This window comes from Nuphar pumila, chromosome 13 (genome assembly GCF_984573655.1).
Source record: "Nuphar pumila chromosome 13, dmNupPumi1.hap1.1, whole genome shotgun sequence".
In the NCBI taxonomy this organism is placed as follows: Eukaryota; Viridiplantae; Streptophyta; class Magnoliopsida; order Nymphaeales; family Nymphaeaceae; genus Nuphar; species Nuphar pumila.
Window position 1 is genome coordinate 97,294,132 of NC_143261.1, and position 15,907 is coordinate 97,310,038.

Sequence of the window (15,907 nt, forward strand, 5' to 3'; positions counted from 1 at the left end):
ACAAATGCCGGAATTCTAAATTAACATAGATGAAAGCGTAAAATGCCAGACCTGAATCATCTGCTGAGGCCCTTCAGTTGGTTTCTTAAGGAACAACTTAACAGTTGCAGTCAACAACTGCAATTGAACAAGTGCTGGCTCCTCCGGGAAACTCTCTAAGAAGCTTTCAAGAAGCTCATCAGCATTATCAATTCTTTCTGCATACTCACCAATTATCCAAATCATTGATGCCTGCAACGACCACATTTTTAAATTAGCACATGAGATAATTAAGAGACAATCATGTTTACAAAAGCAAAAAATCCAGAAAATAATAAGACATGCACCTTGGCCTCAGGCTCATCCAAAGTGTCTAAGCTCTCACACAAGGTTGCGATGATTGACTCATATCTGCATAAAAAATGTCAACAAGATATAAAATGATCTCCCAAAATAACTACAAAGAGAATGATAAAACATAAAACAACCCTAGACAATAACTCACGTGTTTGGATATCGTCTAAAAATATCTTTGATTACTATTATAGCCTCCTGCACGACATAATTCACTTTAATCTTTATCAGCTCAAGCAAAACACTAATGCACCGCTCAGCTGCCCTTTCAAGCTTTATGGCACATCTACCAATGGCTCGAACTGCCTTTCTAACAAAATCTACATCTACTTCGGTCGCATACTCCTTAAATTCCAATAGAACCTGCAGCAATTATTCTTTTAGCATCAGGAATCTCCCAGACTGCCCAAATTAAAATCAACATCTAAACATGCTGAAAACAGTACATACTAATACAAGACATACAGAAGTGGCACATTATGCTCAATTATGAAGGTTTAATGCACTGCATAAGCAATGTCAGGTCTAAAAATAGTAAAATAGATCAACTACAACTAATCAACAATATAGAGTATGATCGTCAAGTAACTCTCCATCCCTTGCTCAAAGCTTGGAATTAGCTTCTATGGGTGTATCAACTCGTTTAATATCTTCCACTAGTCTAGCTCGATCTACCAAATAAATGTCCTATTCTATGTCACATGGACTCTTCATAAGGGTCACCGCACCCGCATCAACGCGGGTGCAGCATCCGGTGTGGTTACCATAAGAATCAATTGCACCAGGGTTATAAATGTCCAAAAATGGAATTGGTCAACTATGACTGAGTCCATTTTGGTCCAAGTTAAAAAAATCATGTTTTTTTTTTTGGGGGGGGGGGGGGGTTAGGGCACAATTGTGTAACCCCCACCCCCTTCTCGACCCCTCCATCTCCCATTCCCACTCCTCCTCTTCCTACAGCAGTGGCGGGACACCAATCTCCTCCTCCTCTTCCTACGGCAGCGATGGCAAAACCGGTAAGCTTATTCCTCTCTCTCTCTCTCTCTCTCTCTCTCTCTCTCTCTCTCTCTCTCTCTCTCTCTCTCTCTCTCTCTCTTCTTCCTTCTCCTCTTCCTCCTCCTCTCTCTTCTTCTTCCTTCTCTTCCTCTCCTCATTGCTGCAAGGGCCGAAACCAAGGTTGGGTTTGGCTCCTGGGTTCAGCAGAACCTAAACCCAGGCCTTCGTTCAACTCTACTGAACTTAAGCATGCTAGGTTGGGCTCCTAGGTTCAACAGAACCAAACCCAGGCTTGGGTTTGGCAGAACCTGAACCCAAACTTGGGTTCAGAAGAACCAAACCCAGGATTGATGGGTTCAGTTCTGTTGAACCCAGGGTTGATGGGTTCAGTTCTGTTGAATCCAGGGTTGGGTTCAAGAGAACCTAAACCCAAATGCCCAGACCTGGGTTAAGAAGAACTAAACCCAGGCTTGCATGAATTTATGATAATTGATCTATGTCACAGGGACTCGGCAAACTGGGTGCTGCACCCGCATCGACGCGACGCGGGTGCGCATGCGGGACCCGGTGTGGTCAACGCACCCAGGGTCATTTGTGTCCAATTTTTGGACAAAAAAAATGCTCCCGACTTTTCTTCCGGCGAACGCAGAGAGAAAGGGAGAGGGCACGGCAGGGAGCCGCCGGCCTCCTGCCAGCCTTTCAACAAACAGAAGGAGACGAAGAAGAAAAGAAGAAGAGAAGAAGGGGAGAAGAAGGAGATGGTACCTGAGAGAGAGTCGGCGCCGGGGTTCGGTCGCACGCCGGGAGCGAGAGAGAGTGCACAATCGAGAGGGAGAGGAGGAGGAGCGCAGGGGTGAGGGCTTCCCCCTTACCCTTGCATGATTTAAAGGGCACGGGAGGACGCAAATCAGGAAACCCCAAAAGGGTTTCCCTTATCAGCAAAGGGGGGGAAAAAACGAAGGCCCGCGGCTGCGCGAGCATTAAAAAAAAATAAAATGGAAAACCCTTAGGGTTTTCCCTGGACTCACTTCTGGTCCATGTCCGATTTTTTTTTTGTAAAATCGTGGGTTTTACACCTACCCTCAATGAGCAAAGCCCTCAGAGAGATGAGACAGTTGACCCTGGGTGCGGTATGTCCAACTTTTGGACTTTATACATATATATATATATATATATTGCAACACCCCGCACCCAAGTTTTTTGAAAGTGTCGCACCCCCGCACCCACACCCACACCCACATAGTAATTGATTTATTATATGATAATTATTTTTAATTTGATTTATTGCATGAATTTATGCATGATGAATTGATGATATGATAATTGTTTTATGATATGATAATTATTTTTATTTCATTAGTAATGCTAACTTAAAATTGTTAAAGTATATATATATAGAGAGAGAGAGAGTAATCGGTAGGTGCCTTACGCTTTTTGTGCATCGCGTGCCTACAGCGGGCCAAACGAGCTTTGTAAAGATTGTTTCTATTTTTTCTAAAATCTGACAGTACAAATGTGATCTACATGCTTGATTTTATGGGAATTGACTGTTGGATCGTCTGATTCCAACACCAAGTTAGACTTTTATAAGATTAAAAATAATGGTCTATAATTTTAAAAAATATTCAATGCTTAAAAAATCATCTTTCTCATAAAAACATGATCCAAGTGTGATTTCCTAGCAAATCGATCATGCAGAACACATCTGCAAGGTTAGATTTTTGAAAAACAACCTGAAAACTCCTATCCACTGGTGGAAGGCATGTGGTAGGCACAAAAAGCGTCGGGCACCTACCCATTACTATATGTACCCTCCCCGCACCCCTGCACCCAAGTTTTTTAAAATGCCGCACCCGCACCTATGTGACATAGGTCATACTTATGGTGTATCAAATAAGTAACCTCTCTTAAAGTATGCTACTTCCAACCCAAAAAATAGAAAGGCTCCAAGATCCTTCATCTCAAATAGCTAACTTAACCTATGTTTGACACTCTGGATGATCTGTAGATCATCCCTTGTGACAATCATATCATCAAAGTAAAGCAAAAGAAGACAATGACCTATCGAACTATTTGACACAAACAATGTCGGATCATGATAACTTTGCATGAAACCAAGATACCTCACTGATAACTCAATTTTGAAACCATGCCCTAGGGGCCTATGTGAGCTCACAGAGAGCTGTCCTAAATAGACATACTCTACTTTTGTCAAAAGGAACATTTATCCTCAAGAAAAAAAAGAAGTGGAGTACATCTGACTGTATATATGGGAATATATAACAAAGAAAGCCCACAAGATTAAACACCAAATTACTTAATATGACAACTAAAAGCACATTACAAAACATCAATTACCCAGTTAAGGATCACCATGTACAGATAGAGAGCATGCCCAGATGTAGAAGGCAATGGGAAACACAGCTGAGAGAGAAAAAGAAAAAAGAAAAACCTGGTCTATGTTCCGATCTGAAGCAAGCTTTATCATAATTTCTAATTTTTCCATTTTCACATATATTGGATCGTTGTACTTGCAAAAGAAAACCTGCCAGTATTCAACTTTTCAGTATAGATAAGACACGTTAACAAATTCTTCACATGTACAGTAGAGTAGAGGTAAATGACCTTGATTTCGTGTGCAAGAATAGTAGGCCGTCGTTGAACAATAAGGTTGATATTTCTTAAAGCAACATATTGTATTTCTGGCTCTGCAGAAAGAAGTGTCACTAAAGGGGGAGCCATTTTCTTGCAAAGATTCCGAACAATATCTGGACTAGTGATAAGTTCCATCTGCTGAAGAATCATCTGCAGCAGACAGAAAAGGGCACAAAAGATACAGCCAACTAAAATCAGCATCTGCTAGAAGAGAACAGATATTAAACAAATTTAGTATGCATGATTGCTACTACCACAAGAAAAATAATAAAGAATATATTATCAGATCTATGCCACATGGAGAATCTGTTTCTTGTTCATGGATCATATCCCTATAAACATCTGCTAACAGAGAACCCCACAACACTACCACATCCATCAGTTCAAACCCTAGATTAGCATCTGTTTGACATATTGAGTGAGAATTTTAGAATAGATCGGCACTTTGTTTATGAAAAAGACAAAATCTAGAGCTTGAAACATGATTCATCATCGGAGAAGATCAGGTTGCAGAATTATTTCTCAAAGGTTTACACTCAGCAAGACATCGGAATTTAAAAAGCAAGCTGTCCATGGTGCTCACACATCTACAGCTTGAGAAGCACTGTCAGACTGTATGAACCACTTTCTGTAATGAGCAGTAAAATGTGTAGAAAGGATATGCTAGTAATTACATAGACGTCTGAAGGTCGGATCCAATTTCACCAAACCCCATTCATTGTTTACAATCAAGAGGAGCCACCACATCCAATATGAAGCATACAGGAACAGCGATTGCAGCTAACATTTCCTTCTCCATTTTCCTCCTCTCCCTTCAGTATTCGCAAGATTTGACACAGTCTAAATGCTAACCTTAAAAAGCGATTGAAAAAATTCCGTAGGAATCTAATTTCCTATTACTAGTGACATCATTTAGGAATGTTTCTAACAAAATTCCCTTTCCACCAAACAATATCAAAGGTTTCTTACAACTTTTCCAAAAAGTAGAAAAACTTGCATGACAAAGTACCTTGAAATAGAGATAAATTATGGTATGTCTGGAACAAGGTAAAAAAGAATTCTCACTAACTAGAAATCTGAGGTTTCTAATGGCGATGTGAATTCCCTTATCAGTGGAACTCTTCTCTGCCACTTTCTGTGGAACAAAGGTTCCCCTTACAGGGTCCTCTTTCAATGGATCAATGCACGATACAGATGCATTAATGCACCCGTCAGTAATTAGTACAGATACACCTTCATTTTTTACCAAAATACCATCAAAGAAGCTCTTCACAAGTGCTATATTATTAACATAGGTTGTAATCAACTAAGTAGAAGAACACAAATACCTTAAATACTAAGTATCATTTGTTGAAAATCCTAGAGAATCCAAGACAAAGGGTAATAATCTCTGAGCACTCCAGACTGTGTGTGTGTGTGTGTTGTGTGTGGAGCCAGCAAAGTATGGACAAATCAATCTTTTCACACCCTCTACTATGGAGGTGATGTAACACACATGGCTATATTACAGATGTATATCAAAAATATGCTATAACCACACATATCTCAACTACCATGGAAATAAGGCATTTCATGCATCAGTAAACTTGACCAGCCAAAACATAAAAAATGCAACTTCTGTTAGGATGGCATTGGTGGACTAGTCAATGACTCAGTAATGGGATTTACTAGTGTAGGACCCCAAAAAAGAGCAGACTTCCATGGGAATTGTTGTTTCTATTAGCCAAATGCAATCATTCCTTATAGATGACTGGACAAAGAAATCAAATAGATGAATTGATTTTGTCTTGTTTACTTCATGTGTATTTCTTAAGGTGATATGCATCGCAACCATGATCATGAATTGGTGCACTAGAGAGAGAGCTCGACTCACCAACACTTTGGTACAACACATAGTGAGCTGAGATCGACTAACAGTCAATTCAGAAGTGGAATGATTTATGCATCTGACAACTGGTTTTTTATGGTTCATCCGACAGGTCAAAACACAAGTAATACCAGCATAGAGGTTAGATTATGCAGTTGCAGCACTATTGTGAATTATAGACTGGAAGGTTTGCATGAATATCCTTCCTCTGAGAATTTCAGATGAAAGCTGCATATCCATTAACAACATGGACTACTGAAGTATAAGAATTTAAAGATAATCAAAAGCACAGAAGAAATACCTTGACTGCTGAAAGCACCACTGCACAATTTGCATGCTGTAGACGTGGTGTAACTCGCTCAACTATATTTTCAGCTTCACGGGCATCAGATGCCTTGTACCTTGAAAGAGCATCCAAAATGAAGACTTGGCCCCATCTGTAGAATGGTAGACATCAGTGGCGAGAACAGTTAATCTTATATGTACATGGATCCATAACACAAACTACAAGAACATCATATCCTGTTCATCTTCAAATCTTATATTGGGTGCAAGCTAAATTGCTCAGAAGCTGAATTAAATAGACTATAAAACTGTAAGGTTAATGTTCATAAACACCTTTTATTATTTACTACTATGATTATAAGACATCATGAGAGGAATATGAATGAAGCTACTAGCAAAAATTTCACACACACACACACACATAGACAGTCACAGTGTGTGCGGGTGCATGTGTGTATGTATGTATGTATTGTATATGTATATTCTATGGTTGTTAACTTAAAGCAATAAAACATGAACATCGTCTCAAGGGAAAACTCTTTAACACAAATATAGATCACTATAATTGAAAACATCAAATATATATATAACATCAAATAATAAAACTAAGTTGAGGTCGAAATATAGCGTAATTGATGACAAATTTTAAAAGAAAAATAACGCAATTGAATAAAAAATAAGTAATCAAGAACAAAGAAAAATAGATAAAGCTAATGACACAATGTTGACTGCATCCATGAAGTGTCCTAGTGTGCCATGTGTTGTCTCATGTTGACATAGGATACGCATGATAACTGAAGGAACACACACAATATGTGACTTGAGCTGCAATGGCTAAAAGCTCTCACACATACGCACGCACACACACACACATAGATACATTGCAGTCAAACACTAGGCAGCACCGAGGACCAGGCTCCCATAATGCGAAGTTGTCACTTAGAAACCTAAATAAGTACATGAATCTATAAATAAAAATCCAAAAATCTAAAAATTATAAAAAATTTGAAAATTTTATTAGAAATTTTATTAAATGGTTATTATAATTTTCAAAATTAGAAATAAAAATTTTTATAGAAAGTTTGATATTTTATTCTATCAACCCCCACCTAGGACCTTATTTGAGAGAAAATAACATATTAGAAGCATAAAATCATTGTTTTTTAGATAAGCAAGCATAAAATCACTGTTAACATATACAGAAGGCAGCGTATGGACCATCTTTAGATCCATCTATACATGGGTCAAATGAACATATCATTGTGAACAAATTTTTGCAACAAAATCATTGATAAGTTAAAACTTACTCAGTACACTCATTTAAAGCAGCAAGGAGCTTTGAAAGTGTATGACTAGTAATTTCAAAAATTGATCGACTGCTATTTTCTTGGATCTCAGCAAGAGCTGCAACTGCATTTGCAACTACCATTGGATTGTTGTCAGAGATTAAATCCTTCAACGTGTCTAGGAAACCACGATCTTCCACAAGCTCAGCATTTATATCATAGAGTTTTGCAACACAAATTGCTGCCGTCTTACGAACATAAGGATCATCGTCCTAGTAGCAGCATAAAAAAGCTAATGAAATTTTCTGAAATTAACAAGGAAAATAGGAAATGGCAGGCAGCAAATAAAAACATAATAAGCAAGATAATAGTAATAACAATATGAATATTAAAAATCCCTGCCAAATAAGGTCACCTTAAGACACCGCTGAAGAGGATCACATAAATACTCAGTGATTTTATCTACACGAATGCATCCCATTGTACGCACAGCCAAAGCCCGAATCAAAGGATTTGGATCTTGTGAATCCTACAATGACAATTAGCAGATGGAATTAAGACTTGGAGAAAGAATCTTCTTTGCATTGTATTACATCTGCAGAACAATGCATTCTATATTTCAACATAAGATGTCCAGGAAAAATTCCAGAAGGATCAAACACTTTGCACTAACTTCTGGATCTTATTGTAAGGATCAGAAAAAGAAGCAGAGTAAGAAAAAGCACTTGACTTCATAAACTAGAATATAACAGAAGCTTCCAGTTATTAAAAAAAACCATGGGAACAGACTCATACACTTCCAAATAAGTGGAAGGGAAATAATCTATCACATCATGCAATAACTAAGTCCTCATAAGATGTACAAAATACAGCAAAAGCATTACCTTTACAAATGTATTAACAGCAAGTATGGCAAGATCAGGCTGGCTTTTAGCATAATTTATAAGATATAAATAAACTAGCTTCTTCAGCTCCAAATTTTCGGTTTGCATGCAGTTGACAACATCTGTAAACAATGACGAAACATCTTTACCAACGGTCATGGCAGCTATCACCTTCTTCACAGCATCCTTTTTCTTATCCTACAGGACACAGAAAAACAGAAAACTCAATCCAAATATCAATTTCTAGAATATTGATCCATTCCAAATATCAAGTCTAATAAAGATGAGGTCCACGCACACTTTGGATAATATAAGTCACTGTCCTGAAAGAATATAACATGGATTGAAATTTGAGACAGAAGAAGGTGGCATTTTCTCTCCAGTATTCATAGGTCGATATTTCTGTCTCCTGAATCTAGATAGGCATTGATAAATAACAATAAACTAAAACATGGAAAAAGTCGACATTCTTCATACCAAAAACATGTTTTCTGAAAGCTATCATCACTCATTAGTCACTATACCATGACACTAAATCCCTTCAAACAAAGTTTATCCAAGTGTTTACAAGTAATTTAAGCTCAAATACAGTTACCTTGAGAAACTCACTCTATCAGCTTCAAAAGAAAGAGGTGGCACAACCATTACAGATAAGCAAGTAACTATAGGAATCAAACTGAATGCAACCATATGACGCAAAATAAACAAACAAATAAAATAAGCAACAAGAAAGATACAATTTCAAAATATCAGTCAAAAAATAAACACGCTAAGACGTTTGTGGCCGCTAAACAATCATCAGTGTTTTTTATTTCTCTAAAGAATTCAGGGAATATACTGACACTACGGTACCGGGACACACCCTTTTACCCTCCGTACCCATGTCGACACACATTGACACCAGAAAACGCCATTTTTACCCTCTGTACATACAAGTTTGTATTCAATTTATAATTTATAATTATATTTTCAGTTTATAACTTTATATTTTCAGTATATAATATATATTTTAGATATAGCATATATATTTTAGATATAACAAATATATTTAGATTATATTCAGTTTATTTTGAATTTATTTTATATTTATGTGATATTTAATATACATACATATATATAGCCATGTCCCCGTACCCACATTTTTGGAATTGTCATGTCGTACCCTCTGTACCCACACCCATACCCAGGTGACATAGTACTGACATGATGCTACTACAAAAATCATGTGTCACCCCTATCTACTAAAAAATGTTAAGGTGTGACTCACTAACTGATAACTTTGATAGCAACACACAAGGCATAGGTCTAATACAAACAGTTTCTGAAAGTAAACTGCCCAAATGCAAAAGCACCATGCCCCCTTCCTTGGAAACTGAAACCTTCAATGCTTCATAGCTTTCCCCCATCCTTGAACATGATCACCAATTCCTTCACCCAGCAGTCTCATCTCAACGTGCCAGCAGCTATAAAAAGTAAGCTTCAGACAAACCTTGTGCAGGATCTCACCATTCTGGATCCAGTCCATGAGGGGTCAATCTGCCTTAACAAAACCATCCCATATCTATCTAATGAACAAAATTTCCCTAAAAAGAATATCAATTTGAAGAGAACCACAAGTTTCTAGCAAAAAATGTGTTATTTCTTACATTACACCCTTCGCCCTCACAAGTTTATCCACCAAGTGGGACAAAATTTACAAGAACTATTTTTCAAAAAACCTGAGAGAAGGTGCCCCAGTTGCTTACAAGTCAAGGCTTGCACAAGCAAACAAATATGACTGCCAATAGAGTGGAATTGAATGGGAGAGATGAAAACCATCACAAATGGCAAGAATCTACCTACCTAGCACCATGGAAATTCCTTAAAGAATGAATCCCTTTACTTGAAAATCCTCCCCTTATTTGAAGATTCCCCCATGCAACTGGACATCCTTGCATCAGAACCCAAGAACAAATTCCTTTCTCAAGGAGGAAGGAGGCCTTCCACTAAAATGATTTCCCCAAGAGGAGAGGAAAATGCAAAAACGGGCATGAAACCATAAAAGACATCATTGACAAACAACATCCCTTTGATTCAAGTCCCACCTTGGGATATCAGAGACATAATCAGGCATCAAGTTGGAATTAATCAGATCAGGCATTGCACAGCATCCTTTGATCTTGATTTCGCTTAGTCCGAACTAAATAATGATTTTGGAATAATGGAGAAAAACTAAATATCGTAAAGTCCAGGTTGATACTCTCTAAAGAGCATGGCAAACATTTTCTTATTTGTTTGTTTCTTAGGGTGAGAATTGTGGGGTGAGGCTACATTATTTCTAGAAGAAGTTTATCGATTAAGCACCTTATGTAATGGTGTCTGATTAAAGAGAAGTGCTACCAGAAAGGATGGGAAATTTTCAATTATACACCATCGGATTGCTCATAGTTTTTAAGAGGTATATGCTAGGCACTGGGCTAATGTTACAAAATCCCAACCAGAATGGATGATCAGAAGACTTAAATGACATGCAGTGTTTCAGCATCTAATGCATTCGATTGTTAACCGCAACATCACTATGCTGTCTGGCTTCTCCGTGCTTCCTATACCCTTGAAAATTATGAGCTAAAAAGCCAATGCCATGAACTACTGGATCCACGATGAATCAAGACACAAGGAAGTCGTCATGTAAATTAGTATTCAACAAGTTCAGATCCAGAAACTAATTGTTCCTCCATGACCTAGACATTTGGAAATTTCCAAATTTCATGATAATTTTTACCATGCACTAAATATTTTCCAGGAAAGAACACGGTTTCCATTCTAAACAACGGATCGCCGGTCAACCTCTTTAAGATCTATTTCCATGAAAATTTATAGAGATCACCAAGCGCCAGACAGAGCAATGCGAAACCGAAACAAGATCGTCTAACTATTCGCAGAGCAAATCCCGATTTTCATGATAACAATCTTCCCGCAACCACGCCCATCCACGGAAAAGGATGCCCCCGAATCCATTCTCTGGATCGATCCCAGCAGACAACAGACTCAGAGAAAAAAGGAGATCAAACTCTCTCTAACAAGATCCAAAAAAACAAAATATGCAATCAAATAAAAACAACCTAGATTCTCAAGAAGAAAACTAAAGCCAGATCGGAAGCTGATCACCGTAAAAGGGGGCCCGTGGATCTGTACTCAGATCGACCTATCATCGCAAATCATGGAAAAGGAAGTGAGATTTGGGAAAACGAATTCTCTGCAGATCGAGTTATACTCCTCAAATGGTATCTAGGGCTCGCCATTCCTAGAACAGACGAAGATGGAAGAGATGCAAGTACCTTGTATTGGGAATTGAGTTCTTCCTTGAGCTCCGGGATCTCTCCCTTCTTGGTGGTGGAGAAGTACTTGGAGTCGTGCCCGCTCATCTCTTCTCCTTTTCTGTTCCTCCCTTTCTACCCTCAGAGATCTCCGTTCCACAGGCAATAAAATGAATCTCTCTCGCTCGCTCGCTCTCTGAAAACACAAACACACAGAGAGGAGAAGAAGAAGGCCGCCTTTCTTCCCCCGACTTTGGGTAGCCTTCTCTTTCTAATTCCTTTTCAGAATAATTTACAAAAAGCTTCCAAACTGATCTTACATTTTGATTAAGCGGCTTATGGATTCGGTTATTTTCGTTAAGCTGCCTACCAGTTCAGTTATTGCAATCAACCTCCCGGTCCAGACAGCCGCTGTAAGTATACAATTTTTTTTTTTTAAATGAATGGTTATTAACAGAGAATCTGCATGGTCCAAGAGGATTCGTCACAAATACACAATTCTTAGGTGAAAGAAACAGTCTCCCTAAAGTAAGATCCTAGAAGTGAAGTACTCAGCCAAGAGATGTCATCCTCATACCAAACCGCCCGAGCCCAGTGGATCATATGTGACTGAATAGCATGAGATACATGGTCCACACCCAGACTTTAGGAGGACCAACAATCAACGACCTAAGGCTGGCCAAAATCCAAAGTGCGCCAAGCCAACTTAAAGAGGGTTTGGAAGAAGGGGGGGCATGACCAAAAAATATGTGGTATAGATTCTGCCTCTTGTTCACAAAAGACACCTATTTACAACTTGTATTCCCATGGATCAATTGTATTAACATGATCAGCTCATAGAACCCAAGGGAAAAAATTGAGCCCGAGGGGAGGATCTCTTGATCCAAATGGCTTTCTTGGGGGAGCCAATTCATCCTAAGTTCGTCATTTGCAGCATAGCAAGATGCCACCGAGAAAACCCCATCCGAAGATAACGTTCAAGAACAATTGCTCTCGTTTTTAGATTGAACGAGAAATAAAGAGAACTCTTGAAAAGATTTAGTGATCGCCTTCCAAACTTGAGAGCCCCTTTTCCAATGCCAATTGTTAGCTCAAGAAGTGGGTGAATCATTCAAGTGATATTTGTTCTTAAAAAATTCAGCCCATGAAAAAAACACCGGTCGCAATCCTCCACCATGACAAACATTTTTTTGGCAAAATCTCGTTTGTCAAAAACTAGCAAGAAATTGAAAACTTTCATAAGTCTCGCATTTTTTTAAGAAATATGTGAGTATTCAATGCATTTACAAAGTAGTCTATGACATATTTCTTTGTAGTTTACATAATATTTTTTTAATGTTGTGCTTCTTTTGTTTAAGTACTTATTTAATTTAATGTTGTGTTGCAGGTTAGTTTGCGGCAATAAAGAGTCTAAGGTGAAGGATGCACCACGTTTGTGGGTGAAAGCTGATGAAAGTGACCATTGTGTTTGCTTCAATGAAAGTTGAAGTTATTTGATTTTTGTTTTTTAAGTTGAATGGATTATATATATATATATATATAACATGGAACAAAGTTGTTTGATTCTTCTTTTTTGAGTATAATGAATTATTTATATAAAAGGAGTGAATTGTATATGAAAAAGGAATGAAGTTGTTTGATATGTGTTGTTTATGTAACAGGTGATTGATTTGTTTATTAGAATCAATTGTGTATAATGTGTATATATCAGAGAATGAACATGTTATGTAACTGGTGATTTTTACTTGAGGAAGGAATTTCACAACGTACATGCAAAGTTCAGTTTACTTTTTTAAAATCAAAAAAAAATTTCACATGGTACATGCGAGTTTTAATTTGTTTTTTTAAATTAGAATGAAATTTGACTCTAGTATTGCAAAATTTCTTAATCTCATTGCGTTGGTATTGCAAAAATCAATTTTCTTGCAAAATCTCAAAATTTCTTTTGCAGCTGATTCACAGAAAAAATCGCTGAAGGAGTCAAAATTCAGGGTTTGCGAACACAAGGCATCAAGATGCAAAAAAAGGGTTGAAAACAAATCATGCATTTTAACAAAATGAAGTCGCTTATATATTGCATTCTTTCAATTTTTTCATAAAATGAAATCGCTCATACATTGTATTCATTTTGTTCTTTCACAAAATGAAGTCGCTCGTACATTGAATTTGTTCTATTCTTTCACAAGAATGTTGGTTCTCACTGCATCTTTGATTGGGATAAAATAGAATATCCCACCCATACCACATGATCAAATGCTTATTGTGAGATACTTCAACGTTGTATTGATAGGGAGAAAGTACATATCTAGCTATCACAGTTTATTAGAGTGAATGACCTTAAGAATGCTGGATATCCCACCCACACCACATGATCAAACACTGATTGTGGATTTTGTTTTCTATCTCACCCATATTATAAGATGCCCTTATGCTTGACCTTGGGAAAATAGCCATAATTTCTAATTGGTTGGATACCACAAAAAACCGAGTTTCTATGAAACCCTAGCTTTGCATTTATACTATTTGTAAAAAATTTCACAACAAAAAGGAATTTTGCAATACCAATGCAATAATTATTCTGAATTTCGCAAGATACAAATTTTCGCAACATTGGAAAGGATTTTTGCAAGTGAAAATTGTGAAACACGTCATGAGTTTTGCAAATTGTTTGGAATTTTGTAATCTTTTTTGGAATTTTGCAACATCAGATGCAATTTTGTTGACGAGTTCTGTGGGTGCATTATTTTAATATCATGACATGCGAAAATAAAAATTTTGCACTTATGAGAGGTAAAAGTGACAAGAAAAAATTGAAAACTTGTGATATTATATGGTAAATTGTGGGGTATTTTCAAAAAACGCATTGTTTTTGTCATATAGTATGATCAGTTTCTGTTATTTATTGTAAAAATGCTGCAGACTGGATAAAGAAAACAAAGGTAGTAAGGGACTCTTTGGAATCTAAGAACTGGGGTAGGAGTTAACTACCACCTGTTGGTTGTTTGGAAACTGGTAGTTAGGATGGGAGTTAATGCATTTCAGATGGGAAGCGGCATTGTATTTAGACTAAAGCATGGAATTGACAGCTACCACCTCCAAATCCAGGATTTGGGAGCTGCCACTTCCTGAAATGCCATTACCATCCCAGCTACTAGTTTCCAAACAGGGCCTAAATTCAGGTGGGTTTGGGTTCAGTTCTAGCCTATAGTGTGACTTCACTGGGTCATTTCTGTTATGAATTGCACATCGTGTGCTTCAAACGAGGTCGGAAACTAATCAACCCTACAGAGATCGAGGGTAGATCCTGTAAAACGCTGGGTGATCTCACACAGCTTTTACAACCACAAAACCAACCCACCCCTACGTAGGTCCCACTTGTGCTGAGCTACAATGGGGTGGGTTTTGTGGTTGTAAACCCCAGCGTTTTACAGGATCCTCTCTCATAGAGATCAATGTACCAAAGGAAAAGAAAAAAAGAAAAGAGGAGAAAAGGGGACCCCTCGGCATATTAATGAATAGCGCTATCTAAAACAGCACATGATGAGTGAACGCAGCCCATCAAATTGCGTCTACTAGGTCATGGGCAGGTCCAAGTTACGAAACTTGGCCAGACCAATAGATCAAAATGAAAAAAACTTGAGGATAATTTAGTAAAAAGCCAAACACTTATAAGACCTAGTAGTACAGGGGGCTCAAGTACAAAAAAGCTGTACTGCATGGTTTTTCATTACCCAAACCTATGAGTACTACTTTCACGTCTAGTATCGTGAAATCATGCATGCAGTACAATTTGTGTGAAGGAGATTCAATATATAAGTGTCTTCAAATGATGAAATCTACCTTGAAGAAAAGAGAGATTAAGCAAGCAAATAAGGAATAGGGGGAGGTCCCAATAGGAGCGACATGGAAACACATGAAGCCATGATGGTATTTATCATGCAACGTGTGTTCCCAGGTCGCCCCTGTGGGGGCCTTCCTCTTCTTCATTCCCCAAAAACACCATCATCTCGCACCAAGAAGCTGGTGTTAGAGAGAGAGAGAGAGAGATCAGCTTTCCTTGCTTGGCACAGAGGTAGGAAGCAAGTAGGTCATGGCATTGGTCTTAAGGCTCAGAAAAACAAGCTCAGAGGGACCATGTTGATGCGTGCCCTAGTCATAAGCGTGTTCGCCCGAGTCTGAGTCCATCTTATGAGTATGTATCTTTCTACTGCTTGCCAACTTAAAAATACGGTTTTTATGTCATTCTTTCTCTGTTTGCTACTTTGCTTGGCACTGTCACTTCTGCTCTTTCGTCCAATGACAACG

At 38.0% G+C, this 15,907-nt stretch overlaps 1 protein-coding gene across 2 annotated transcripts in view; it reads right to left on the minus strand.

The window, feature by feature from the left end:
• The window catches only part of LOC149819347 (beta-adaptin-like protein C), a 31,392-nt gene extending 19,520 nt beyond the window's left edge, over nucleotides 1-11,872 (minus strand). The window contains exons 1-10 of one of the 2 annotated variants that reach the window (XM_089985512.1): nucleotides 11,624-11,872; nucleotides 8,307-8,504; nucleotides 7,838-7,951; nucleotides 7,444-7,694; nucleotides 6,153-6,288; nucleotides 3,955-4,134; nucleotides 3,782-3,874; nucleotides 485-696; nucleotides 327-390; nucleotides 52-231 (exon numbers count right to left, since the gene is read on the minus strand). In XM_089985512.1, coding sequence (XP_089841638.1) covers nucleotides 52-231; nucleotides 327-390; nucleotides 485-696; nucleotides 3,782-3,874; nucleotides 3,955-4,134; nucleotides 6,153-6,288; nucleotides 7,444-7,694; nucleotides 7,838-7,951; nucleotides 8,307-8,504; nucleotides 11,624-11,710 — 1,515 coding nt within the window. In that variant the 5' untranslated portion in view covers nucleotides 11,711-11,872. Of the gene's footprint in view, nucleotides 1-51; nucleotides 232-326; nucleotides 391-484; nucleotides 697-3,781; nucleotides 3,875-3,954; nucleotides 4,186-6,152; nucleotides 6,289-7,443; nucleotides 7,695-7,837; nucleotides 7,952-8,306; nucleotides 8,505-11,623 lie in introns of both variants that reach the window. The other variant, XM_089985511.1, reaches the window with a different exon arrangement.
• Between the last annotated feature and the right edge of the window lie 4,035 nt (nucleotides 11,873-15,907).